Source organism: Hippopotamus amphibius, chromosome 16, assembly GCF_030028045.1.
Source record: "Hippopotamus amphibius kiboko isolate mHipAmp2 chromosome 16, mHipAmp2.hap2, whole genome shotgun sequence".
NCBI lineage: Eukaryota > Metazoa > Chordata > Mammalia > Artiodactyla > Hippopotamidae > Hippopotamus > Hippopotamus amphibius.
The window spans coordinates 1685984-1710839 of NC_080201.1; the positions used below are offsets into that span (position 1 = coordinate 1685984).

Genomic DNA, 24856 nt, shown 5'->3' on the forward strand with positions numbered 1-24856 from the left:
CCTTGTGTTAGTTTCAGATGTATAACAATGTTTTAATATTTGTTTATATTGCAATATCATTACCACAGTAACTTCAGTTCACATCCATCACTTCACACAGCTACAATTTTTTTCTTGTCATAAGAACTTTTAAGATCTACTCTCTTAGCAACTTTCAAATATACAGGACAGTGTTAATAATTACAGTCGCCATGCATGTTAGAACCCCCAGGACTTACTCAACTTATAACTGGAAGTTTGTGCCTTTTTTCCCACCTTCACCCATTTCCCCACCCCCTCCCCGTTTTCTTCAGCCCAGCCCACATGTTGCCATCAGGAATCTGAAAAGTCACTGAAGGTTTGGAGATAACAAGAGAGCTCAGAGAGCCGGCAGAAAAAGCTTCGAGGCAGCTTCTACACTGACGTCCAGCCGATGTTCCTGTGACGGGCTTCCCTCTCCCAAGATTGGACCCAGAGCCGCTGAGGCTCCAAACAGGAGAAAGAAGCTTCCCCAAAGGGGTCATAGTGTACAACCCCACAGAGACACAGCTCTGCCCACTGAAGCGTGGGGACAGTTTCCTCCTGGGCTCAGCTTCTCCAAGGCCAGCCCTCCCTATTTCCAGAGGCCCCGGGAGGCAGCAGCCTTGGGGACCAGATCCCATGCTGCACCCGTGAAACAGAAACTGCTTGTTTCTCCAAAAACAACAGTTTTCCCAGATCTCAAAAAATGCACGTGGGGGTCTCAGCTCAGCCAGAGCACCCCAAAGGTCCACCTGATAGGACTTTGGAATGTTCTATCCCATTGTTTCACTCGTCTGTATATCAAGAACACATTGTGCTTGGATATTCACATTCAGATTTTTCATGGTCACACTATTGCACCAGCACCCGGATGCAGCAACATTTACCAAAGCAAATCTGCAGGATGTTTGCTTTATTTCCAGTGTTAGCTGCTATATTCTAAAACTACAATAAGCAACCATGTAGCCAAAACTCAGCACACGCCTTACTTCCGCAGAGAAATTTCTAGAAGTGGAATTATTGGTCAGATGACACACATGGTTTTAAGGCTTTTGACGGAAGCTCCGAAGATCCCCCTATAGAAATGCCCAAGTTATTCTTCACCAACTCTTGTGAGAATAAAGACACAACTTTTAAGAAATTACTGGCTAGCACTGGAAAAGAATATGGCTGAGTAAGCGGCTTGAACCTGCCTCGGACGAAAATCTCCTCTGTCATCCTACCTCTAGATGGTGCTCTTAGCTAAGATTTTAGAGAGGTTTCAGGTAAGGGGTTTTAACCACTTCGACTTGCATCAGGGAAGTCTGAAATACATACATACATACACACACACACACACACACACACACATACACATATGTATATATATAATATACATCAAAGCAAGTTTACCCTTGGAAATCTAATACGGTATCATATGAAAACCCAGCCGTGTGATGGTGAAAAGGCCCCTGGGGTGTTGTCACCTTCCAGGTATTAACTCTCCTGCAGCTTCCCAGGAGCCCCCTGGGAGGCACCAACAGTCCACGTGCACATCCCGTTTCTTCCACCTCCCTTGTTCATTCTCTCTAGGAAAGCTGGATTGGAATGCCTGGTTCCTTCCTGCCGGCTCTCTGGACCCTTAGGGCCCTTGGCTTATCGCGGCTGTTAATTTTACACTCTCGTGTGGGATTACCAATTGCCTCTCTGTGTCCGGAGGAGGTGCTGACTGCCACGTGCCTGGAGCCCAGGGCAGTGGCCGGCACCTGCAGGTGTCAGCTGCGGGAATACAGGGCGGAGGGGCTTGGGACCTCTCCATACGACATTGCCAAATAACTGCTGTCCTCGTGAAAACAAAGTACATCCTGAGATGAATTTAGTGGTAAATCAACCACAAGAAGCGGGGTGGCAGAACGACCAGAAGTACAGCATGGAGGATCCAGGTGCTGGTCATTCAAAATCGCACTGCTCTGCTAAGCCTCAGTTTCCCTGCCCACAGGAAGAACGGCACCTCCTCTATGAAATAAGACTCTGCACCCCGAGGGCAGGCTAATATTGGTGTTGTGTGACCTTCTAGCTTCCAAGATCTCATTTCCTTGGAACATTGCTGACGAAGGGCTGGCCTCCTGGGGGAGCTGACTGGGGGGGCGGGGGATGTGTAAGGCCCAAATGACATGCCTTGGCTAAACTCCCCTGCGATACGATTCTAACGTCTTCCCCTGTGCACATGTCCGTTTAATCAGCAAGTATTTCTAATTCTTTCCTGCTTCCAGGCCTGGGGTGACTGGTCACCCTGCATTTCCTCTTCTGATTCAGAGCGCGAGTTACTTGGCCGCGCCTCCTATCCAGGTGCCTCTGGAGTTCTTTTAGGCTAAAGCCCCTTCACCCAGCAGCCTGCCTTTGGATTTTGAAGGTAGATTTGGGGGAGGGGGTTCTCATGGTGCTCCTTCAGGGGACCCCCACGTTGTCAATGTAACTGAGCTTCTGCAGATTCCTGCCTTCCCAGAATCGGTGTCGCGGCTTCTCAAGGCTGTGAGCCCCTGAATGCTGCTCTTTGGCAAGGAGGTTCCCCTGGGGATAAAATGGGAACTTCCGGGCCCAGGAGGAAGCTCAGAGGTGGCCTCAGCGTTTCCTCTTCTCTAAGATCGCGCTCGCTCAGCCCTGGGATTCAGGACCCCAGGCCCGATCCGGACCTCAAGCTGCCCCCAGAGCGGCGGTTCTGAGCACCTTCCTACTTCCCGCGTCCCCAGGACGAGCAGGGCCGGCGGCACCCTGCCACCGCGGGCCTGGGCGCCCTTCCATGAGCCCCAAAGGCGACCCCCCCCACCCCTCCCGTGCTGTGGCCCCAGGACGGCCACGAGAGCAGCGGGGTCCCCAGGGCGCGCTCTGGGCCACCGCAGGAGGGGGCGGGGGCGACACGGGAGGCAGCGGCCACAGCAGGGGGCCCGGCGCTCCCGGAGCGCGGGGCGGGGCCGGGGCACCCCGGAACCACGTGGGCCCCGACCCCCGCCATGCTCCCGGGATACTGCGCGCTCCACGTGCGCGGGGCGGGGCCGGCCGGCGCTCCTCCTGGAACCCCTGCCCGGCGAGTCGGCGGCGGCCGGGGCGGGGGCGGGGCCGGGCGGGCGGGGCGGGGCCGGCGGTGGCCTATAAAAGGCTCCTCGCCCAGCCGGTAACGTCTTGCTGCGCGGGGAGGGCGGGCGGGCGGGCTGTGCCGGGAGGCGGGCGGCCGGTGCGGCAGTATGGCGGGCTCGGGCCCGAAGCGGCGCGCGGCGGCCCCCGCGGCGGCCGAGGAGGAGGAGCGGCAGGCGCGCGAGCGGATGCTGGCGGCGCGGCGCGCGCAGGGCGCGGAGGCCGAGGGGGTGGCCCTGAAGCGCAACATCACGCTGCTGAACGGCGTGGCCATCATCGTGGGCACCATCATCGGCTCGGGCATCTTCGTGACCCCCACGGGCGTGCTGAAGGAGGCGGGCTCGCCGGGGCTGGCGCTGGTGGTCTGGGCCGTGTGCGGCGTGTTCTCCATCGTGGGCGCGCTGTGCTACGCCGAGCTCGGCACCACCATCAGCAAGTCGGGCGGCGACTACGCCTACATGCTGGAGGTCTACGGCTCGCTGCCCGCCTTCCTCAAGCTCTGGATCGAGCTGCTCATCATCCGGCCCTCCTCGCAGTACATCGTGGCGCTCGTCTTCGCCACCTACCTGCTCAAGCCGCTCTTCCCCACCTGCCCGGTGCCCGAGGAGGCCGCCAAGCTCGTGGCCTGCCTCTGCGTGCGTGAGTACCGGCCCGGGGGCCCCGCGGGGGAGGGCGCGGGGAGGGGGCCGGGGGCGCGCCTGGCCGGGGGCTCCGCGCCCCGGGCCCGCGCCGCGGCTGTGGACTCAGGGCCCCGGCCCCACAGCCCACGTGCGCTCATTCATTCGCTTCCACACCGCCCCGGGAATCCCGCGGCGGGACAGACGGCAGGGTCCCCGCCCGGAGCCTCCGGCCTGAGCTCGCCTTCCCGCTTAGTCCGTCCGGAGCCCTCGGAGCTGAAGCAACAGCCCTGCCTCCTTGCGAGGCCCCCACGTGGAGTGCCTGAAGCGCCAGTTTCCTGCCCGAGTTCGCAAAGGCTTACTGTTTATCAAGGGAGACATCGTAGTTAAAAAAAAAAAAAAAACCGAAAACTCATTCAGATGTGCTAATCAAGAAAGGCTGACTCGTAGAAAACCGATCGTAATCAAGTTCTGTGTGGGCCGCGGATGAGTTGCTCGCGTGGGCAGCGGTGTTGAGGCTGCCTAGTGAGTTGTAGAAAGGGGGTGCTTGGCTGCGGCTTAAACGTGGGGGGGGGGATGGATTTGGGGTCCCAAGTTGTGCTGAAATACAGCCACCGGGCAGAGTCCAAACGTTGGAGGATCAAGTCCCAGTTTGTGCTTGGAGGAGGTCCTGGTATGTCTGTGGGATTTCAGAAAAAGAATCATTTGTACCAAAAGCCACGCAGTATTCTTACCATTCTGTTTTGGCTGCTGCAGTTTAACACCTACCCCTTGGCGAACGTCTGAGGAGGCTTGCAAGATGGACGTGTCCTGCTTTCAGAGCTGCCACCTGATTTGAGGCTGCCTGAACCTGGACGGTGCACAGAAGGGCAGAGTGAACAGGGCTGGTCTGTGGTCTCTGTCCAAGTTCGGAGACTCACCTGGAGCAGCTTCCTGGCCAGCAGTGCACGCTGGTGGTGGTGGGCTTGTGGAGCTCCGGGACCAGCGTCCCGCATCCGCTCACTGTGTGGTGGTGGGAGGGGGAGTGGTGACCCCAGGACACCCGAGACCCAGACAGAGCCGCCATGCCGGGGAAGGGGGACATTTTGTCTTTGGGAGGATTCTCAGTGCTGAGGGTCTCTGCGTATGAAAACCTTTGGTCCAAGTCTAGGAATAGTCATGGCAACAGTCGATCTGCCTGAGGACGGGAAGTCTGTGGCTTCTGGTGGGCTTCTCAGATAATGCTTTGGGGCTGAGTAAGGAAAAGCCCCTCTGTGTTGACTTTTTGTCACTAAAATCTTAATGGTACAATTTTCATCATTGCTAGATCTCATTTAATGTTTTGGTCCAGGACATAATGACATAATCCTGTCTTTAAAGGGCCCGCTCTGTAGTCTTGGAGAATGAATCCCTTACATTTTTAAACTGTTGGGTCTAAGCAGATAAAGACTCCGGATGGATTCTGGAGGGGCTGTGGTGGGTGGGCCCTCACCAGGACTCCAGTCTCCGGTGTGGAGGGTCATGTGAATAGCACCCCTTTTGGTGCCAGCTAGGGTGACATTCTTCATGAGTCCATTGGCCATTCTCAGCTCTTTTCCCCTGAACCATCCATGTGAGTGTGTGTGTTGCTTTTTCTGATGGAAAGCGTGCTTTCAGCAAGAAAAAGGGATACTCCATCTGCAGGAGTGAGCACTTGTCTAGAGCCTGCGGCGTCTAAAGGGGGACGTGGGCCTGTCTGAGGCTGGCAGAACTTGACGCCGCTGGTCTTGGCTGCTCTCACGGGCACAGAGAGAGGTTGTGGCCCTCTAGGGAGGGGGCCAGCTCTTGGGGGCATCTGAGAAGGCAACAAAAAGCCACAGAAAGTTTCTGAGTGTTGTTCGATTATTGCACACAGGCTAGGTTCTAGAACTTCTGGAGAGGAGAAAGGGTCCTCTGCACCGCGTGCTCCCTGCGCCCTCCCCGCAGGGGGCACATGCGCCCCCAGCCGGCGCTTCGTGCACGGCCCCGGGGCCTCTCTTTGGACAGTGTGTCGTGGGTTCTGGAGCCACGTCCTGGGTTTTGCTGTTTGATCTTTCCTGCCGCCTGGGTGCCCCAGGACTGCTGCTCTCTGCTTATTGTGACTCCGTTGGCTTTGATGCTTAGAATGATTCTGCTGACAATATAAATGTGGGGGGGGGGGTCCCTTTTCTGGAAGGTCTGATGTAGAAGTGACAAAGTGGGGCCCTTTCATGGCTCGGCCCTGGTATTTTCACCTTACGAATGAGTCATGACTGTGGGAGACACGAGCTCCGTACCTCTGCTGACGGCCCGGGAGCGTGGTGTGAGTCTGGGTTTGCACGGGTTATTCATAGTGTGGTGTGAGTCTGGGTTTGCATGGGTTATTCGTCACTCAGTGAAAACTTGGGAGCCTTTGTTTGAGATTCAGGTGACACTGGGTTCTGTCTTTGTGGAAGTAGTCACTCAGGCAAGCTGAGGTTCTTGCCGGGCAAGGCTTTTGTCCGCAGTTTGTGTAGCCTCCCTGGCCGCCTCTCTGGGACGGGTCCGGTGGGATCTGGAGAGGGTGGAGGAGGGGGGCGCACACAGAGAGGACCTGTCCAGGGTGGGTGCCTGGGAGCCGTTGTGGTTCAGAAGCACAGCTGCAACCTAATTGAGTCCTTTTTCTCGTGGAGAAGCTCCTAGGACGCGAGGGGTCTGCGGGGGCTCCTTTCTCCCTCTGCTGGATCAGGGCCTGTCCGCGTTGTGGTCCCTCGTGCCCGGGACATGCAGGTGTCAGGGAAGTGGCTGAAGGCCTGGTCGCCCGCCCTCTCTCCCTCTCCCCTTGGGAGGACGGCCACCTGGGCCCCCAGTTGTCGTGCGCGTCGTCGTCCCGGCGCAGCCTGGCGGGTGTGCTGGTAGCTGAGAGCAGGACCCTGCGTCCCCTCCAGCTCAGCGGCCTGTGGTGGGGCCTGGAAAGCACTTCCTTCTCGCAGGGGGCGGACGGGGTCGCCAAGCTTCCCCTCGAGTGAGTGGGCCCTCACTGTGACCCTGCGTGGAGTGGGGGCGGGGGTCCTCGGCTGTTGTTCCTCTGGGGACCCGTGACCTGAGATATTTTCCACTGGTGTTGGGTAAAAAGCCTGCGTTCTGCACGTGGACAGACCCGGGTTCTGTTTTGAGAAATTCGCGGGACACCCCCCCCCCAGCCTCAGTTTCCACGTCTGTGACGTGGGGGTTCGTGGTGGGTGTGTGAGGACCCTCGGCCACCACCAGGAGAGGGTGGAAAGGAGGCAGGAAGGCCGGCATTTCCCCGTCCAGGGCTGGGCCTGTGCCGAGCTGCCTGTTGCACAGGTGGCACCGTGGCTGGGGCTGAGCTGCGGCCTGCTGAACGAAGGCTGAGTTGGTCTAAGTTGGTCGGTTGCGGCTCTGACCCAAAGCGGGGGCGGGACATAGCAGCACCACCCCCCAGGCTCCCTGTTGTGCAACCCCCCATGTGTCCACCACTGTCTCCCTGGGCCACACACCTGGCCTGTGGACAGCGAGGCCTGCGCCAACCCGTACCCAGTTCAGGGTGTTCAGACGCCTGCCAGCTGCCCGGCCCGAGCCCCTCGCCACAGGAAGCAGAGGCTCCTGGGTGTTTCCAAGGAGCTGGCCCACCCCAGCATCGCAGGCTGTGAGCTGAGTGCAGACACAGCGTGGTCATTAGCGCTGAAATCCGACTTTCCCGGCCAGACGTGAAAGCTCTGGCCCGCGTCAGAGGGCACGGCGGGTACTTCACAGAGCGCGTGACCAAGGGAGGCAGGTGACGCCGGGTGGGCATTCCTGACCCTTTTCCCCTGGGTCACGGATCCCTTTGGATGTGCAGACTGCCCAGAGAGGTTCACCCCAAACTCACAGTCACAGCTTCCCGGAGCCCGAGGCCCCAGCCCGGGTCGGCAGTCCCCCCAGCCCCCGCCAAGGGTGCCCCCGCCACGGCAGCAGCGGCCCAGCCTTTGAAGTCTGTGTCATCACCCCTGCTTTACAGCCAGGGAGACGGGGGTGCAGCGAGCGGGAGTGGGCTGTGGCGCCCTCCTCCGCCTTTGTCATCCGGCGTGGGGACGTGGCCGCCTCTGTGGTGGGGGTGCCGGACGTGTGGCACAGGGTTGGTCACCACGTCCAGGTGCCTGCTAGTCGGGGGCACGCCCTAGTGGGTCTGAGGCGTGTGTGCCCTGGGCTTACCGGGAAGCACTGCCCCCCACTGCGGGGAGTCGGGCCCCTTACAGAGAGCCGTCTAGGAAGACCTCCATCTTCCTCCCAAAACCTTCACTTTGCAAACAGGCTTCCAGGGCAGGGTGACTGACAGCTGCCCCATGGGTTCCGGCTGCCCTGTGCCCACGCTGGCCTCCAGTTCCTGCCCTCTCCTTCCGTGACTTGCAGCAGGTGCTGGGGACCGGGGGGCACGTGATTCCACACCTCCAGTCGATGTGACCTTCCTGGGCCCTTGTCTGGCTTGTGGGCTGGGGGAGCTGCCCGGTGCCCACCTGTCCTCGCCCCTGGGCTTCGCCCCATCCATCCCCCGCCTCAGCAGGACCACTGCCCAGTCCAGCAGCTTCTTGGCTTGTGGTTGGGGTCCCGTCTGCATCCTGGCAGGAGCCCCCATCCAGCTCTTCCCTCAGTCCTGGTGGGATCCTGAATTCTTCCTTGGGAGGGTGGGCTGGCCAGGTAGCCTGCCTGCCCTGTGCCAGAGGGCGGGGTGTCATCCTACCCCATGCCTGTCTCCCCGGACCTGCCCCTAGGCAGGGGCGGTTCTCTGGGCTGTGCCCACCCCTCACCCAGTGGGATCTGCCCGCTCTGTGAAGCCTCCAGAATGGTGCAGGGAACCCAATCTGCGCTCTGAGTCACCCTGACCTTGGCTGCTGGCTGACAGCCCGATGGTCTGTGAGTCGCCCCGAGTGTAGCCAGTACAGCCCGAGGCCTCTGCCGAGAGAACGTGGCCCTGCGGCCCACTGTAACCCCGCAGCCTCCCAGCGTTCTGTCCCTGTCTGCGTGAGCTGCCCGAGGCTGCTACGGGATACAGCCCTTGGCGTGGACGCTGGCTGTGTGGCTGTGTCTTCACCTGGTCCCCTCCTAGGCACCCTGTCGGCCCGAGTCCGCCGGAAGGCCTGCGAGCACCCTGGCTCTGTCTCTCCGGCTGTGTGACCCGGGACGGGGTGCTGGGCCTCTCTGGGCCTGCGTTTCAGAGCCCGGAGCAGGGCGGGGGTGGGCACGTTGTGCCTGCAGGGGGTGTGTGAGTCCCCGGCCCATCGCGGCAGGGGTCCGGTGTTGGAGGGACTGTGCAGGAACGAAACGCTGACAGAGCAGGTGTGCCTGGTGAGGGGTCCAGGTGCTACGGCCCCAGTGGGCACAGGGAGGGGCTGTGGGGAGAGGTTGCCTCCAGGCGGCCCGTTCCAGGAAGGGCTGCCAGCTGGGGCTGAGGGGCCGAGGTCAGGGTCTGGGCAGAGGGGCAAGGTCTCTGGGGTCTGGTGATGAGCATCTTGTTCGCCGGGTCGGGGGGACGAGCAGGTCCCTCGAGGGTCCGCATCTGGCCTCATCACAGGTGAACAGGGAGTGTCCTCTGGCCGTGCGGGGAGGGGCTCTCAGCCTGGGCTGTTGTCCAGGGTCGTAGGGCTCTGAAGTCAACCCTGTCCGGTCCACATGAAGGCCTCGTGCCAGGTCTGTACTAGTGTGCCGGGGGAGCGGGGGTGGAGCCTGTCATGGGCAGCCAGGGTTGAAAACCCTAGTCGAGTGGCCAGAGCATGGGAGTGGGACTTAGGAGGCCTGGGAGTCCTCACCCTCCACCCCTGGAGACTGCTGTGTGACTTTTGGCAAGTCGGACAACCTCTCTGAGCTCCATTGGCCCCCAACTAGCAAATGAGGGTGCTGGGTGGATGCTGCAGCAGGTTTGGGTGGGGGTGGGGGTTTCCATGCCACAGAGGTGGGAGCCAGGGTGGAGACTAATCACGGAGTCCCCTGCACGCACAACCTCGGCCGTCCTCAGCACGTCTTCACTCGGCAGTGACCACTCGGTTTAATAACCTGCAGGCATGCCGGTTGGCGTGTTTGCATGTTAAAAGGCACCCACGGGGCCAGCAGCCTTATTCCTATTTAGCTGATGAGGAAACAGAGGCTCCGACCTGCTAAGTAAGGTCACACAGCAGGTTGGAAATCAGGGCCAACTTTGGGGGGGGGGGGCTCCCTCCTGTGGGTCCTGGCTGTCCTTGGGGCCGGGGTTGGAGGGGGCCCTTTGGGAACCTCTGTATTCTGTAGGGCTCTGCTTCAGAAGAACGCTTGCAGGGTTTCTGCTAACCTCAGGGCTCGGGCGTCAGCAGATCTCAGAGTGGACTGAATCTGCCTCTTTCCAGTGTGTTTTGAAATGAAGCGTCAGCCGTGTTCCAGATGCTTGCAGAGACCTCCAGCACTGACTGCGCCGGGGGAGCTCTGGCCGGGCGGGTGCCACCCAGCCTCGGTTAAAGATGGAAAACATGAAACACACGTCCCAGGGCCGGTCGCACTTGAAAGTGTGCCTCGGCCCATGAGTAATTCTTCTTGCAGGAAAACCGTGGCTCGGAGGGCGGGAGTGCTCGAGGGGCAGTGTCCCGACCGGACTGAGTCTGTGCACCCGGCCGCTCCAGCGGCTGCCGCCTCTGTCTTCAGAGATTGGACCCGGGAACGGGAGCCCTGGGTCCCCTCTGAGCAACCCCTGCTCCTAGAATCCCCTCCCTTCCTTTCAGTTTTCCAGACTCTCTGGAGGCCCTGGCCTTGAGTGGCCTGACCGGTGGGGGGACCGTGGGGAGTCTGGAGCCGGAATGTCGCCCTGAGAGGGCTCTGCGTTCGCATGCTCCTGCAAGTGGGGTCGGCTCTCCTCCGCAGGCGTTTGGAGTGCCGCGGGGTCCTGTGCGTTCACTCTGCTGGAGCCAGCAGAGCTGAGTTACGTGTCGTGAGGCCCCCCGCTGGTTCTCCCTAAGCTGTCAGAAATGCAGGTTCTCGGGCCTGCCCACTCAGACGCTCTGGGCCACGTGGAGACCTATTTTACAAGGTCCTCAGGGACTCTGACACACTCACAGCGGGAGCCCTACCTGTCATTAGGAAGCAGGGAAGACGTGTTGGGTGGGGAGGCGCGGGCCATCACGGGAGCCGGGCCTGGGGTGGAGGGGTTCGCGCCAAGCCCAGTGGGTATCTGGGTGCCCAGGACCAGCGCGGAGGGCTGGTCACCGAGCACCCACTGAACTCTGGGTCCCCGTGTTGGGAGCGGGTTTAAACGATAGAGGAAAGGCGGGACAGGAGCCCAGAGCCGCTGGGTGCGGAGCCCCGCAGCGGGTCCCTCTCCCGGCCCCCTGGGCCACGCAAACCCGGGCTTTCACGGGCCGCTCCAGGAGCCTCGGCCCACCTGTAGCCAGGGCTCCGGGTCCAGATGCCCAGGCATCGCTGCTGCTGTGTGGGGGCAGAGGCTCCGCGGAGCAGGCGGGCGGGCTGCCGGGGCCCCGGGGCTCCGCCGGCCGCTGTGGCAGGGGTCAGCTGGCACCGCTCTCTGGCCAGGTGCCGGCCGCTGCCACGGGAGACTGGGCAGGCCTGGCTTCCTGCAACCTGTGCAGCCTGCCAGCCACTTCCTCTCCCCTCCAGGGGGGGCCCCGGGACCTGCCGGCAGCGGTGCTCATCTGCCTGGCATCTCGGCCCCTCCCACCTGTGGGGGCAGCCGTTACTCCTGGGCCTCAGATTGTCTCTGCCTCGAGTATTGGCCCTTTCTATCAAGGCTTCTAGAGCCACGTGCAGAAAGCACCTTTTTCAAAGAGACGCGTTTGAGGGCGCCACTGGTGGCTTCTTCGTGGGACTCGGTGGTGAGGTTTTAGGCCCAGGGGCTCTGACCCGTGGGCCCTGCATCCAACGCAGGTCATACCTGTGCCCCCTTCCATCCTGGGCGCACGGTCCCTGCAGACCCCGGGCTGGGACGAGGGAGGGGCCACAGCCGCAGCCCCATCAGGGGCACGGGGACGGTGGACGGATCTCCTGATGAGGGGGCCCAGCCAGGCCGCAGATGCTGCGGTTCGGGGCGGTTCTGTCGGGTTTGCTCACGGCCTTGCTCCGGTGTGGTTTGAGCTTGCGTCAGCAGAGGGGGTGAGGGTGAGGGGACCCCCGGGAGCGCCGAGGGCACGGAGCGATGGCGAGGATGCAGCAGGTGCTCATACTTTGCCCTCGTGGCCAGGATTGTTGATGATTTTGTGACTGGCCTGCACAAAATCCAGGGGCAGCCCTGGTCACCGGGCCTGATAAATCCCATCAGGGTTTTCCCCTCGGTCGGTCAGAAAGGGAAATTGGTTTGGGTGTTTTTTTTGAGTTTCATTTCGTTTTGTTTTGTTTTGGTGTTTTTAAATGAAAACAGCCCTCCTCTGGGAGTGACAGGCCAGCGGGCCGTGCCGTGTGTACAGGGGACGGGAGGCTGGCCCGCAGCACCTGACAGCGGACAGCCTGCGTGTGAAGAGATATCGGGAGGTGGACCCTGGGGCCTGGAGAGTGAGATAAGTGGTCAGGCTGGGGTGAGAGGTCACACCGGGCGAGGTGGGGCGGGAGACTTTGGGCACTGCTCAGATAAGTGCCCTCCCCAGGCGAGTGGCACCCGTCCTGTTTGTACGCTGCTGGGCAGAGCAGTGGCAGCTCCCTGCCGGCACCCTGTGCTCGGGGTCTGGTAGGGCCCCAGAGCCCCTTCCCAAGGCGGTCCGGAGAAATAACAGACGGGGGGCCGCCGTGCATCCCCGAGCCCGTGGGCCAGCCCCTGTCCTCGGCCCGGGGGGCCCCCTGGGCACACGCGGCCCTCGTGGTCTGCAGGCAGGACTCTGAACTCAAGCCGCCTGGTCGGCTTAGGCCGCAGCTGCAGTTGGCGCTCACGGCCAGGCTCTAAGTGCGACCAGCTGTCCCTGGGGACACGGGGTGAGAGCAGCCCAGGAGGCCAGCTGACAGGTTGTCCCTCCCTCACCGGGCAGCACTTCCTACCGTCCCGGACACGAGGATGGGGTGCGGGTGGAGCCCCTGGGGTGGGAGTGGGATGAGAGTGCGCGTTCAAGTTCCTGAGTCCGTTGGCAGAGGGATGGTGACTTTGCAGGAGGTGGTGGGCCTCCACACAGCCCCGGGGCCCCTGCAGGCCAGCTAGGTGGCCGTGTCCCCGCAGGACCAGGGTGGGACAGGCACAGTGCCGCAGGGCAGGCTTCCGGCTCTGCCTGTGGGACCAGCCGCCAGGGCCCGCCTGTTCCCGCCTGCTGCACGCAGCCCACAGCCGCTCCTCTCAGGAGGCCGCTGGGCTCTATCTCCCCGGCCCCAGCTGTCGCCTGGTGCTTATCTGGGGGTGCTGGCACGGGGAACCCCGAGGGGCCGGCTGCCAGCAGGGTGCCCTCCTGGCAGCGCGCCGGCCCCACCCGGCAGCCCGCCCGCCCCTCCCGCAGCACAGGTGGGTGCGCTGCCGGGTGGCAGCAGCGGCGGGAACTGCAGCACGCCCTCGTGTTACCCCCCTCACCCCCGTCCTGCAGGCGTGGACCTGGTGCGGGTGATGGAGCTTAACACCAGTGCCACCGAGAGGCCAGGCCAGCCTCCCAGGCCGCCTCCCAGCGCTGCTTTCCTCGAGGCTGACACACAGGTCCTGACGCGTCCCCTGATTTACTTTAGATTGTTTCCTTCCTGAGCCTTTTAGAAAGGACACTGTGGAGGACAGTAAAGCGGTGGCCACAGTCAGTGCACATGGACGTTTCATCATACGTTTTGGTTCTTCTTTCTATAGAAGAAACGAATATTACAAAGTCCCCTTTGTCCTGGAATCCGGCCCGTGCCCCTCCCAGGCGCGGACGACAGCGGACGGCCAGCGTGGCCTCGCCTGTCCACCCTGAGGTGGAGCTGAGCTCCTGGAATAAGACCCTCCACCCACAGGGGCTCGGACACCTGCTGGGTGGGCTCAGCACGGGCAGGGTGGCGCCTGTGTTCCTGAAGGAGGGCTTTGGGGCGGTGGAGGAGGGGCCCCGGGCTTCGGTCTCTGCCACCCCCCGCCCCCCACCAGTGACCACCACAGTGGGACAGCCCTGGGGCTGGGGGCTCTGGGCCAGCCACACCCCCTCCCGGATCCTCAGAGACCTCGTCTGTGAGGTGGGGAGAGGTGCCCCTGTGCCCCTTGGCGGGGGTGAGTCGCGGGTGGGTGGAGCAGAGGTGACAGCGAGGGAGGGAGGCTGCGGCTGGCTGGCTGCCGGGCAGGGCCGCCTCCCTGTGTGTGGCTGGCCACGCCCTCCCCGCTTCCTCCCCCGGCGCTTGAATGGAGCAGTGTGATGCAATCTGCCAGCCTCTTGCCGCATCGCATGCGGAAAGGAAGGCACATTCCCTGTAAGGAAGCGTGGGGCTGTCCCCGGAAAGCCCTCTCCCCTCCCCCCCGCCCCCGGACCGTTGGTGGGAAAGAACATGGGCTCGCCCTCTGAGGCCCCCTCACCCTGCATCCCAGCCACGTGGCAGATGGCGCCCGCCTGGGTACCCAAGGAGAAGGAATTGCGCAGCTCAACCTCTTCTCTGCTCCCCGACCTGGGGGGGCCCCAGAAACCTGGGTCTGCCCCTGGCACCGTGCATGGGGGGTCCTCTCTGAGCCTCTGTCTCCTCTTCCGTGCTGGGAACGGCAGTGCTGATGAACGTAACGGGGGACGGCTGTCTCCACGTGGGTCCCGGGAGCCTGGACTGGGAGTGTGTCCCCCCCAGAGCCACACGGGGAGGGTCCCTGTGCTGTTCGCCCCTTGCACCCGTCGGCCCCTCCTCTGAGCCTGGGCTCAGCTCCCGCTGCTGGAGGTGGCTTCAGTGCTGTGACACGGACACTTTGTCCCCACGTTCTCCCGGCCTCGTGGAAGCCCCACCGCCCCGAGGCTCCGACAGGTGCAGAGCCACAGCCTAGGAGCCCGGGGGGCTCGGCCAGGGTCCCCGCGCGTGAGGGCCGCTCCGGGTCCGTTTGTGACGGTCCTTTGCCGTCACATGTGGCATGGGGAATGTCTGAGGGTTTCATGTTAGGAGTAGCAGCCAGAGGCAGCCGGTTTTGAAACAGTTTTCAACCTGAACTTCCTGAGGGCACAGCAAACAGCCTTGGTCAGCCATTGCATCAGCCGGGCTTAGAGCAGCAAAGAGAAAGTGACCGGGGGTGGGGTATTTGGGTATCAGTTAATTTCTGAAAGAGACAAGCTGCGGGCAGGGTGCGGTGTGGGCCCCTCCCCCCCCCCAGCAGAGCGCACAGTGCCATTTCCTGTTTTTCTTCCACCTGAACTGTCAGGTCTTATGTAGTTAATGAGCGTGGATTTATTCCTTTGGGGCCTCTCCCTGGCACTGTAAAGGTACATGTTATTAATTTAGCTGGGGAAGAAGCCACGTGGCATCTGCCCGCCCGGGTTCTGTCTGGAGCGGAAGCCCCGTGCAGACCTCCTTACCCACGGCAGGCCTCGGGAGAAGCCAGCGTGCGCGGGGGCGTCGTGGACAGACGCCCTGCCCGCGGGCCCAGGCTGTGCTGGTTAATGTTTGACCGCCAGCCCGCCGAGAATAAAAGGCCCCGCCTGCGCCCCAGCCGTCTCCCTGGGCAGATGGCGCGAGCAGCGGCGTGGGGGCCGGAGCGCTGGCCTCACCGCGTCCGTGTTTCCACGGGGGGCTCGGCGGAGACGTGGGCCGGGCGCGGGAGGGCGCCGCGGGCGCTGTGCTGGTGTGTGGCCTTTGTTTTATTCTAATTCTGTCTCCCTGTGCGTCTGCAGCGGGGCTGCTCACCAGCTCCCTGAACGCTGAGCGCTGCTGGCGCCTCACGCAGGGCTGGGGGCCTCCCCGGGGTCCGGGCGGGGCCTGCGTGTCGGCACACGGGGAGCCCGGCCTGGGTGCCCCGCCGCCCCGGGTGCCCCTCCCCTCCCCTCCCCGTCGTGGTGACTGGCGTGGAGCTGGGTCTTCGGCATCTGCTGTGACACCGGCAGCAGAGCTGGCCCTTGCTCGCTCTCCTCACGGCTGGGACCCCCGGACTCCGCGTCTCCTGCGCCCCCGTGGACCTGCTGCTTGGCTGTCAGGCCAATACCTCACCCGCTGCGTCCCCGTGGGCTCCCGCGTGGGCCCTCTGAAGGAGGGTTCCCGCCGTGGGAAGCGTGGGTGCCTGTGGGAGCGCCTGTCAGTTGTGCCCACGTGTCAGGTGGGGGCAGGAAGGTGACCGCGGCCCCCAGACGGCACGGCGCGCGAGGGCTCCTCCCCGAGGGTGGGGGTGGGGTGTCGAAATCCATCCACGAGGACGAAAAGTCCGTGAGGGCCGCCTGGGGGCCCTGGGGCTGGTTGTCCCCGCCGGCCCCCCACCCGCGTTTCCCCAAGACTCACGCTCTGCCCCTGTGTCCGCAGTGCTGCTCACGGCCGTCAACTGTTACAGCGTGAAGGCCGCCACGCGTGTCCAGGACGCCTTTGCCGCTGCCAAGCTGCTGGCGCTGGCCTTGATCATCCTGCTGGGCTTCGTGCAGATCGCGAAGGGTGAGTGCAGCCCCGGGGGGGGGGGGGGGGGGCGCCGAACGCCCAGCCCCAGATCCACAGCCTTAGCTGGAGGCTTTCCCGGGAGTCGGCAGGTCACGCCGTCCCGGGAGAAGCACTGACACCGAGTTAGGCAGACGGCACGCCGCCCGGCAAGGCCAGTGGCAGGGTGGCGGGAGAGGCAGGTCCGCCACCCACACCCTGCTCTCCTGCCCACCCGGGGCAGGGGCGGTGGTGCTGGGGGCGGGCTCGGTGGCACGCCTGCCACCCTAGGAGCGTGGCCGAGAGGTGCTGTTGCCAGTTCTGGTGGGTCTCCCACACGGGAGCGTGCCCCCCAGTCCCCAGCAGGGCCCCCGCGCCCTGTGGATGGCCCCCTGCCGTGCCGACCCCTCCCACGATGGGTGCCCACGCGGTGGCATCTACTGGTAGCGTGTCCTCGTGCCGGGCCGCGTCCTCGGGCACGTGCCGCGGAATGGGTCCTGTGGGCGGGTTGAGTCGGCCCTGTTTCTGGCTACTGTGGGGTACGCTGTCGGGAACGTTGTAGGAGGTGGGGGTCCCTTGGTGAAGGGAGGTCCTGGCTTCTCCAGTGCGGCTGGACGGCAGGCAGGCCTGGGGTGGCCCTCTGTGTGGCTGCCACGGATCTGTGGCCCCGCAGGGGCTACTCCAAGGCAGGTGCTGAGGTCACCATGAGGACACACAGCAACTGCCCCACCGCCCACCCCAGCCCCGGGGCCTCACCTCCATCTGAGCTCTGATAGAGAGCTGGGGGGCGGGAGACCAGCCTCTGTGTCCCCCGGCTTCCCGGGACCTCTGGTTCCAGCATCTTCCCGAAGACAAGACTTTGTTTGGAGGACCTTGGCCGGGCCGGGCTCCAGGGGTCAGGGCGCTCGCGGCTCTGGCTCTGAGGGAGGTGGTCGGGGTGAAGGGACTCCCAGCCCTCGAGAGCTTACAGGTGGGAACCAATGGGGGAGAGAAACAATGCGTCCTGTGCCCGCCAGACTGTCCAGCTGGGAACCATGTCAGTGTCCGTTGAAGAGGACTTGGTGGGGAGGGCTTTGCTTGGCTGGTGTGATTAGATACATGCCAGTGAGATATGTAGGAGGACTGGGCTTCTGTAAAAACGAATTTCAGCAGGGACAGCAAAGAGCTTTTGTTCCGCTTGAGTACATAACATGTTTATGGCTGTGTTGCTGCCGAAAACGTCCTCCCCCCAGGGCCCTTCCTTTCTGAACCTGGGAGGCAGGGCAGCGTCGGCAGAATTCCTGTCCACTGGTTTTCCTCCCAGATGGATGCCCTCCCGTCTAGAGGACACTTTGTGAAAACAGGGCTTTCCAGTCTCCTGACTTCCCCCTCGGGCAGCTGCCCCAAAGATCCCGTGCTGGACGTTGGCGCAAGGGCTGGGAGCCCTGGGGCAGGGGCTCCGCGGGACGGTGCCCGGCTGGGCTGCAGGCCGAGCTGCCCCTGGGGAACGTGACCCGAGTCTCACGGATGGGCCCACGCGCTCTCTGTGCCTCACCCGTGCCGGGCCCCGCCCGGCCTGCCTGGCGCCCAGCGGCGGGGGGCTGGGGTCTGGGGCCCCGCAGGCCCAGGTTCCAGGCCTCCGTGGCCTCGTCCCTGCAGCTGTGAGACGCGTGGGCAGTCCTGCCCCCCTCCTGTCCTCCCCGCGTGCGGCTCTGCCGTCTGGGGCACACGCTGCGTCTGGTGTGCGGACATCAGACCTGTGAACGGGAAGCTCACGGGCGGGGCTCGGCTCCGACCAAGAAGGTCCTTCTGAGGGCTGGAGGGGCGGCTCGGAGTTGCTGTGACCGGGGACCGCTCTGCGGGGCCCTGGCTGCGATCTCAGGTGTGGGAGGGGCTCTGGCAGCCCTGGGGGGGTCGGGGGAAGGGCGCAGGGGAGTGGGGAAGGGGTGGCCTGGCACCCTGCGAGGCCTGCTCCCAGCCTTTTCAAGAGAGGGGACGGAGATCTGTTGGCATTTCAGGTCCCAGTGGCCACGGTGGGTGGAGACAGCTTGGCCAGGGGCGGCCACAGAGAGAAGCAGGCCCAGCGGCATGGCTGGACGGGGAGCCCCAAGGACCAGGGCGGAGTGAGAGCCATGGGCAGAGGGCACTTTGTGGCCACTTTCGTCCTTTCACTTTTGTCTGTCGACCCTTCACCTGAGACACCCGCAGGGCCCACGTCCCCAAGGTCAGGCCTTTCTAAGACCAGGGGGTGGGAGTGGGCAGGGCTCACCCCTGGAGCCCAGGCCCCTCCCGGAGGACGCACAATGGGACTGTTGTGGCTTTGCTGGGCTGCGGCCTCCAGTGGGAGGACCCCAGCGTCTCCTGGAGCAGTTGGTATGGCTGCCATCACCCTGCAGATGAAGGGTGCCCCCCACGGAAGGTCGTGGGAGGGGGACCAGGGAAGGCCCGGCACCGGCCTCCACGGCAGCTCCCACAGGCTCCCTGGGTGCTGGGATATGGGCCCCCGTGTCCAGGAGACCTGGGCGGGGGGGCTCCTGGCCCCTGTGCTGGTCCTCTGTGTCTGGGCAGGAGTGACCCAGGGCCGGGTGGGCAGGGGTCCACCTGGGCCGGAGGGGGGTCCTGGCATTGGGGAGGCCCAGCCAGGCTGCGAAGGCCAGCATGCCCCCAGGGCAGGGACTCAGCTGAGAGTCACTGGATGGTGCGCGCTCAGCTCTTAGCTTAGGGAGCCCCTGGGGCGCAGAGCAGTGGTGGCCTGGCGGCTCACGGCAGATGCGGGGTCCAGTGGTGGCCCCGCGAGGCCTGTGACGGGGGGCGCTGTGTGCGGGGACGTGAGCTCCTCGAGGGACGGCCCACCCTGCGTCCTGCCTGCGGGAGGTGTCAGGAGGGGGTGGGAAAGGCCAGAGCATGGCGGCGCGGGAGGAGACCCACGTCCTGGGAGGGTCTGGGTCTCAGCGGGGCCCTTTGCCTCCTGGAGCCTCGGTGTCCTCATGTGTAAAGTGGCCCCAGCAGCCCCAGCAGCCCCAGGCCTTGGTGTCGTCCAGGTGTGGCAGGCAGCTCCGGCGGCCTGTGAACAGGGCTGTTGTCCTCACGGGGAGGGAAGACATTTCAGGGGCTCCCAGGCCCGGCCTCCCCCTCGTGCAGGGCTTGGGGTGCCCGGACCGCAGGCTGCTGTGACTGGGGCCGTGAGCCTGGGGCTCAGTGCTCCCCGCGGTCACCTGTGCCCCAGGAGACAGGGCTGGGGCCAAGGAGGAGGGCGGGCTGCTCTTCTCCTCCCCGAATACCCAGAGCACAGGTCACGCAGCAGACGCGGGGGCCCCTCAGCCGCCGTGGGAGGGCTTTGATGCTGGTGGCTCTTTCCTGTGGGTACGCTTTGATCCTCTCTAATTGAGACCTTTCCGTCGGCCTGCGTGGTTCTGTGCACATTCCGTGTCCAGAGTCGTCACAGATTGGAAGTCACATGCTTTGCGCGTGCGGCCCTGGGGATGACATCAGAGGCCTGGAAACGGGCTCTCCCCCACCCGGCTGCCCGCGCTCACCCGTGCCCTGGGTGGTCAGCGCACAGGCAGGGCTGCAGCAGGACGGCCGCGGCAGCCCCAGCGCCCTGTGCTGGGCACACGTAACGCTCGGGGGTCTCTGCAGCCTGTGCTGTGGGGAGGGGGTCCCAGGGGAGCTCCTCCAGGAGTCTGAGAGACAGACAGCACCGTAGGCAGACGCTGGCTGCCATGGACAAGCGCCGCCCCCCCGCTTCCCCCACCCCTGGGGCAGAGCCGGACACCAGGTGCTCAGCCCGGGGCGGGAGGTAGAAGAGGGCGCCCCACCCCCCGGCAAGCCGGCTGTGGGACGTGACCCCCCAAGGACGCCTGGTCTCTGGATGGAGCAGGGCAGCCCCCTAAGGGCAGGGGTCACGCAGAGCTGGCCCTCCGGCGCTCGGGACGGTGAGGCAGGATCCAGGCCGTGGCTGTTGCACGTCCCGACCTCGCCCATGAGGCGCGGTGTGGAAACCAGGGTGTCCGAGCCCCTCTGTCTGCAGGGAGTGTCCTGGGGCGGGCGCAGCACAGGGCACAGACCAGGAGCTTAAAAACCACAGCAGTCAACCTCTCAAGGCTTGGGGCCGGCAGTCCAAAGTCCGGGCCGAGCTCCCTCTGAAGAGTGCAGGGAGGAGCCTCCCTGCCTCTTCCAGCTCCCGCGGTTCTCGGGCTCGTGGCTTCATCACCCCACCTCCGTCCTCACGTGGCCTCTCCTGTGTCTCTGTGTCTTATGTGGACACTCTTGGGGAATCGGGGCCTCCAGTCCACAGCCTCGCCTTCAGATCCTTGCCTTGTTACATCTGCAGACTCTTTCCCGGAACAGGTACCTTCTGAGGTTCCAGGGGGACGTGAACTTGGGGGGACCCCCTCCAGCACGTTCTGCCACATGCACGACCACCGCGTGGAACCCTGGAAGGTTAAGGTGGGCCCAGGCAGAAGATTCCAGCACCGTGGTCGCCCCCCGGTTTGGGGAGTGACTTTCTCACAGTGTCCTGTCCCGGGAGCGGTGCCGTGCGTGGCCTGTGGCAGGAGGGAAGGTTCTGGGCGGGGTGCGGCCTGGTCACCCTGCGGCTCTGGGATTTCTCCAGCTTGCCCCCAGCCGCCCCCTCCAGACTGGGCGTCAACAGGCTCCAGGTTCCCATGCCTGGGCCCAGGCCAAGCCCTGGCGCGTGTCGCAGAGGCTGGGAGGGGCCTCGGGGGACACAGAGACCGTGAGGAGCCCTTGTCCTCTGATTCACAGGGGCTGGCACGGCCCCCGGGGCTCCTGGTCCCGTCCCCGTGCGCACACGGCCCCTCCGAGGGTGGGGCGCCCGCGCCCCCGCGTCGCAGTTTCCCATGGCTGTTTGCACAACGCCCGGTCTGGGCTGCTTTCTTTGGAGCCGGCCCCCTGGGGCCTCGTGGACACTCCCAGCCCGGTCCCTCTGGTTCCCAAGGCTGCCGGAGGGCCCAGAATGTGGCCGAGGGCTCGCTGTCACCTTCCCACGGCCTCTGAGGTGGGGCGGGCCCCGTGAAGGGGCCTCGTGGCCTGCCTGCACCGCAGGCCAGCCCAGGAGCAGGGCCTCCCCGGGTGGTAGCGCCTTCCGTGCGGGCAGCGAGTTAGAGGCGGCTTTGAGGCCCGAGGAGAAGCCGCAGAGACGGGGTGGCCCAGGGGCCCGCCCGCCGTGGGTCCTGGGGTTCTCACACCCCGGCCCCGTGGAGCGCTGGCGCGCCCCAGTCTGTACGTGGTGGTGACTTTCCCGCCTGCCTTGCGGGGACCTGGGGGCCCCGTGAGGACAGAGCCTGCGTCGGGCGCTCGGCTGTCATGAGCGGCGGTGGGGGGTGGCCCGTCGTCCACCCTGCGTCTGTCCGGCGCCGGAGCTCGGCGTTTTAACAAGGGTGGCACCCGGCCTGGGGCCCGTGGGGGCGGCCGGGCACCTGCCGTCGTGCCCGGAGCAGGGTCCTGCCCGGCAGTGTGCCCTGTGGGGGCCGCTTCCAGCCTCCCCCCACGAGACCCTCGCCCCAGCGGGGACAGCCCCACGTGTCTCCTGTCATCCCCACGTGTCCCCTGGTTGCTGGGGCCGGCGGGTGGCTGAGACCAGCGTGCAGAGCCTGGGATCGCCCTCGTGGGTCCCCTGCGGAGGCCTCCCGGCAGCCTCGGACGCACGCCATGCCCGGGGGCTGCGGCCCCTCCCTTCCTGCCGCTCTGGAGGTGGTCGGCCCCCACCCCAGCCCCGGCCCTCCAGGCCCCTGGAAGCGCACGTGCTGTGAGGGCTCCCGTCCTAACAGGGCGCCAAGGTGGCGCGGGCAGACGGAGCCGCTGTCCCTGGGCGGTCACCCCTGAGCCGTGCCCGTCCTGGGGGGCCCGGGCCAAGCGCTGCACAGAGCCAGCAGACCCGGCGCCCGCTCTGAGGCGCCCGTGGAGAGGAGGGCGGCCCTTGGCCAGCGTTTGGTCGGCTGCCCAGCCAGGCTGTGGGTCGGGTCTGGGCGGTCCTCCAGCGCGGACGGAGGCCAGACAGACCCGGGGGCTCTGCCGAGGGGGCCCGTGTGCACCCACTCCCGGCTCGCGGTCGGCAGGGGGGAGGCGGCAGGGTGGGGGCAGCCCAGAGGGACGTGCGGGGATGCATCGGGGCCCAGGGCAGCCAGATTCCTGACAGAGCTCCCCCCTCCCCCCACACCGTGCCGGGAGCGAGGCGGGGGGTGTTTGCGGTCTGAGGTGCTGGCCTCTGTGCACCTGGATGTCCGCTTTCTTCCAGGGGATTCGGGTGCTTCATAGACAGGGAATGAGGCCCCAGACAGCCCGGCAGGAGGCCCGGACACACCTGTCCTGCCATAGGCCCCTGGTGGAGCCCGTGAGATGCTTCCGTCTGCGATCGGCCAAAGCAGCTAGTATTTTCTTGGGGTTTCAGAGGCTGCAAAGTCACTCTGTAAATCCAGGAAATACCGTCTGCGGCAGGAATCCCCTCCACCGTCTGGGCAATGGTGCACGTAGGTCAGGACGCCGAGACGTTCCCACGGGGCCCCTTGATGAAAGCATAGACGCTTCCCAGGCCTTGGGGCTGAAAACGGGGGTTCTTACCTGAAAACCCCAGCCTGTGTTTCCAGCCTGGAGTTATATCCTCAGCAAGAGCGGAGGCTGCCCTGCTGCGTAGCCATGTCTCTAGCCCGCACGCACACGTGTGTGTATACGTGGGTGCACGCACACGCACACACGTGTGCAGCGTCACTGACCCAGGATCGTGCACGAGGTGGGAGCCAGTTTTAACGGCGGCACCAAGGTCTGTCTTCCACAGAGAATAAGCAGGAGATAGAAGCACGTCCTGATGGGGAGCTGGGGCCGATGGCCTGACTCGCAAGGAACCCTCGTTGTGAAAGAGCTTTAATGTCAAGAAGCAGTTGCAGGACCCTGACCGTCGGCGGCAGCGCCCTGTGGGGTCGGGAACGTCTGGAGAGCTGGGCTGGGAGCAGCTGGGGGCGCCCCCAGACGCGCGGGAGCAGCGGCCGCGTTCTGGGAGCGGCAGGCCACGCGGGATCCCGGCCCCAGGCCCCTCGTCACAGACGTAGTGGACTGCACACTGCAGGGCAGCCCTCGGGCGGCGCCCAGGCTCTGGGTGCCGTGCTGGGTGCCTGTCCCGAGCCGGCTCTCTGCGCTGCCTCCCCCGCCCCGGCCTGCTGACCACCCTGTGACCGGGCAGTCTCCGGACCTGGGCCTCTGACAGGTCGCGTGTGGGCAGCGGGCTGGGTGAGGTGCCAGCCGCCCCGGGGCCTGTTCTCATCACAAGATCTTGGCCTCATCTGGCAGGGGGGGGGTCCCTTGCGTCCCACGTCCTTCTCCCAGCCCACGCCGGAGATGAAAGGCTCGCGCACACCTGCAGGGCAGAGTCTAGGCATCCGGACCCAGAAAGCAACTCCGGGTCCCCCCCGCCTCCCACGGTGTTTGCTGGAGGAAATCGGCGCAGCCTTGACGTGCAGGCTTTGATCGGGTAGAATGATGGGGTTTTACGGGAGCCTCCCTGCCGTGGGTCTGCTCCTCATACCATCACCCTGTCGTGTTCCTGGGGTGACCAAGGCCGTCACCCTCGGGAAGCGTGGTGTCCTCCATCCTCCCTTCCCCCGAGGGACCTGCAGACCCCCCGGCCGTGGGCAACAGTGACCCACGTAGCAGCCCCGGGGTCACATCCCAGCCTGGTCCCTCGGGTCCTGGCCAGCTGCGTCTCAGTGGGACGGGGCACAGACCTCACATCCAGAGCCACAGGGCCTCGGTTAGAAATGGTCCCCAATCCGACAAGCAGTCCCTGACACGCAGGCTCAGCTGTCCCAGCTCCGTGTGCCCGGCAGGCCGGCCCTCGCTCCCCTTGGCGCCTTCGCTTCTGTTTCAGGCCTCCCTCCCTGAAGGGTGATCGTCCGCGAGGTGCACGCCTGTGCCGCGGGCAGCCGCGGAGCCGGGGATCTGGGAACTAACACCCCGTGGAGTTCGGTCGACACCCCCCACCTCACCCCTGCCCGTGTCTGTCGGCACCCACAGACACCCGGCTGTCAGGCTGGCCCCTCCTTACGAAGCGAGTCTTTCTGGGCCTGGGTGTCGTGGGGCCATTTCACAGATGGTGTAACAGCCTCAGAAAGGACCAGACACTGTCCTAGTAGCCAGGGACCCTGCTGAGGCCCCCACATTTCATGTCTACCGTACCGGGTTGAGTGGTGGCCCCCAAAACACGTCCAACGGAGGCTGTGCGTGTGGCCTTATTTAAGGAAAGGGTTTCTGCAGGTACAGTTAAGGAAGGGTGGAACTGAGATCCTCCCGGGTGAGGGGGCCCCTAAATCCAGCGACACGTGTCCTTATGGGACACAAGAGGAGCCTCCGCAGAGCTGCCCCGTGAAGGCGGGGCAGAGGTTGGAGCAACGCGGCCGCAAGCCCGGGACGCCTGGGGCCGTCCGCAGAGAGGCCGATCCCCTTGTGTCTGCGAGCCCAGTACGTCCACCTGGGTTAAGGAACAGAGCTGAGCCCACCGTCCCTCACCAGCCGCAGCCCCCCGGGGCGGGTCCGGGTCACCCTCGGGAGCTCACGTGCCCGGACGAGGAGCCTGGGCTTACCCGTAGCCGCTCTGGGCTCCCAGCACGGAGGGGAGAGCGGAGACGCAGACCAGGTCCCCTGACCGGGGCCGTGTTGCGGGGTCTGCGGGGAGCGTCCTCTGAGGTGCCCAGTGAGGC

The 24856-nt window shown here is 64.4% G+C and overlaps 1 protein-coding gene across 2 annotated transcripts in view; it reads left to right on the forward strand.

The window, feature by feature from the left end:
* Window positions 1-3173: 3173 nt before the first annotated feature.
* The window catches only part of SLC7A5 (solute carrier family 7 member 5), a 36635-nt gene continuing 14952 nt past the window's right edge, over window positions 3174-24856 (forward strand). For both annotated transcript variants that reach the window (XM_057713444.1, XM_057713445.1), the window contains exons 1-2: window positions 3174-3750; window positions 16062-16187. In XM_057713444.1, coding sequence (XP_057569427.1) covers window positions 3222-3750; window positions 16062-16187 — 655 coding nt within the window. In that variant the 5' untranslated portion in view covers window positions 3174-3221. The remainder of the gene's footprint in view (window positions 3751-16061; window positions 16188-24856) is intronic.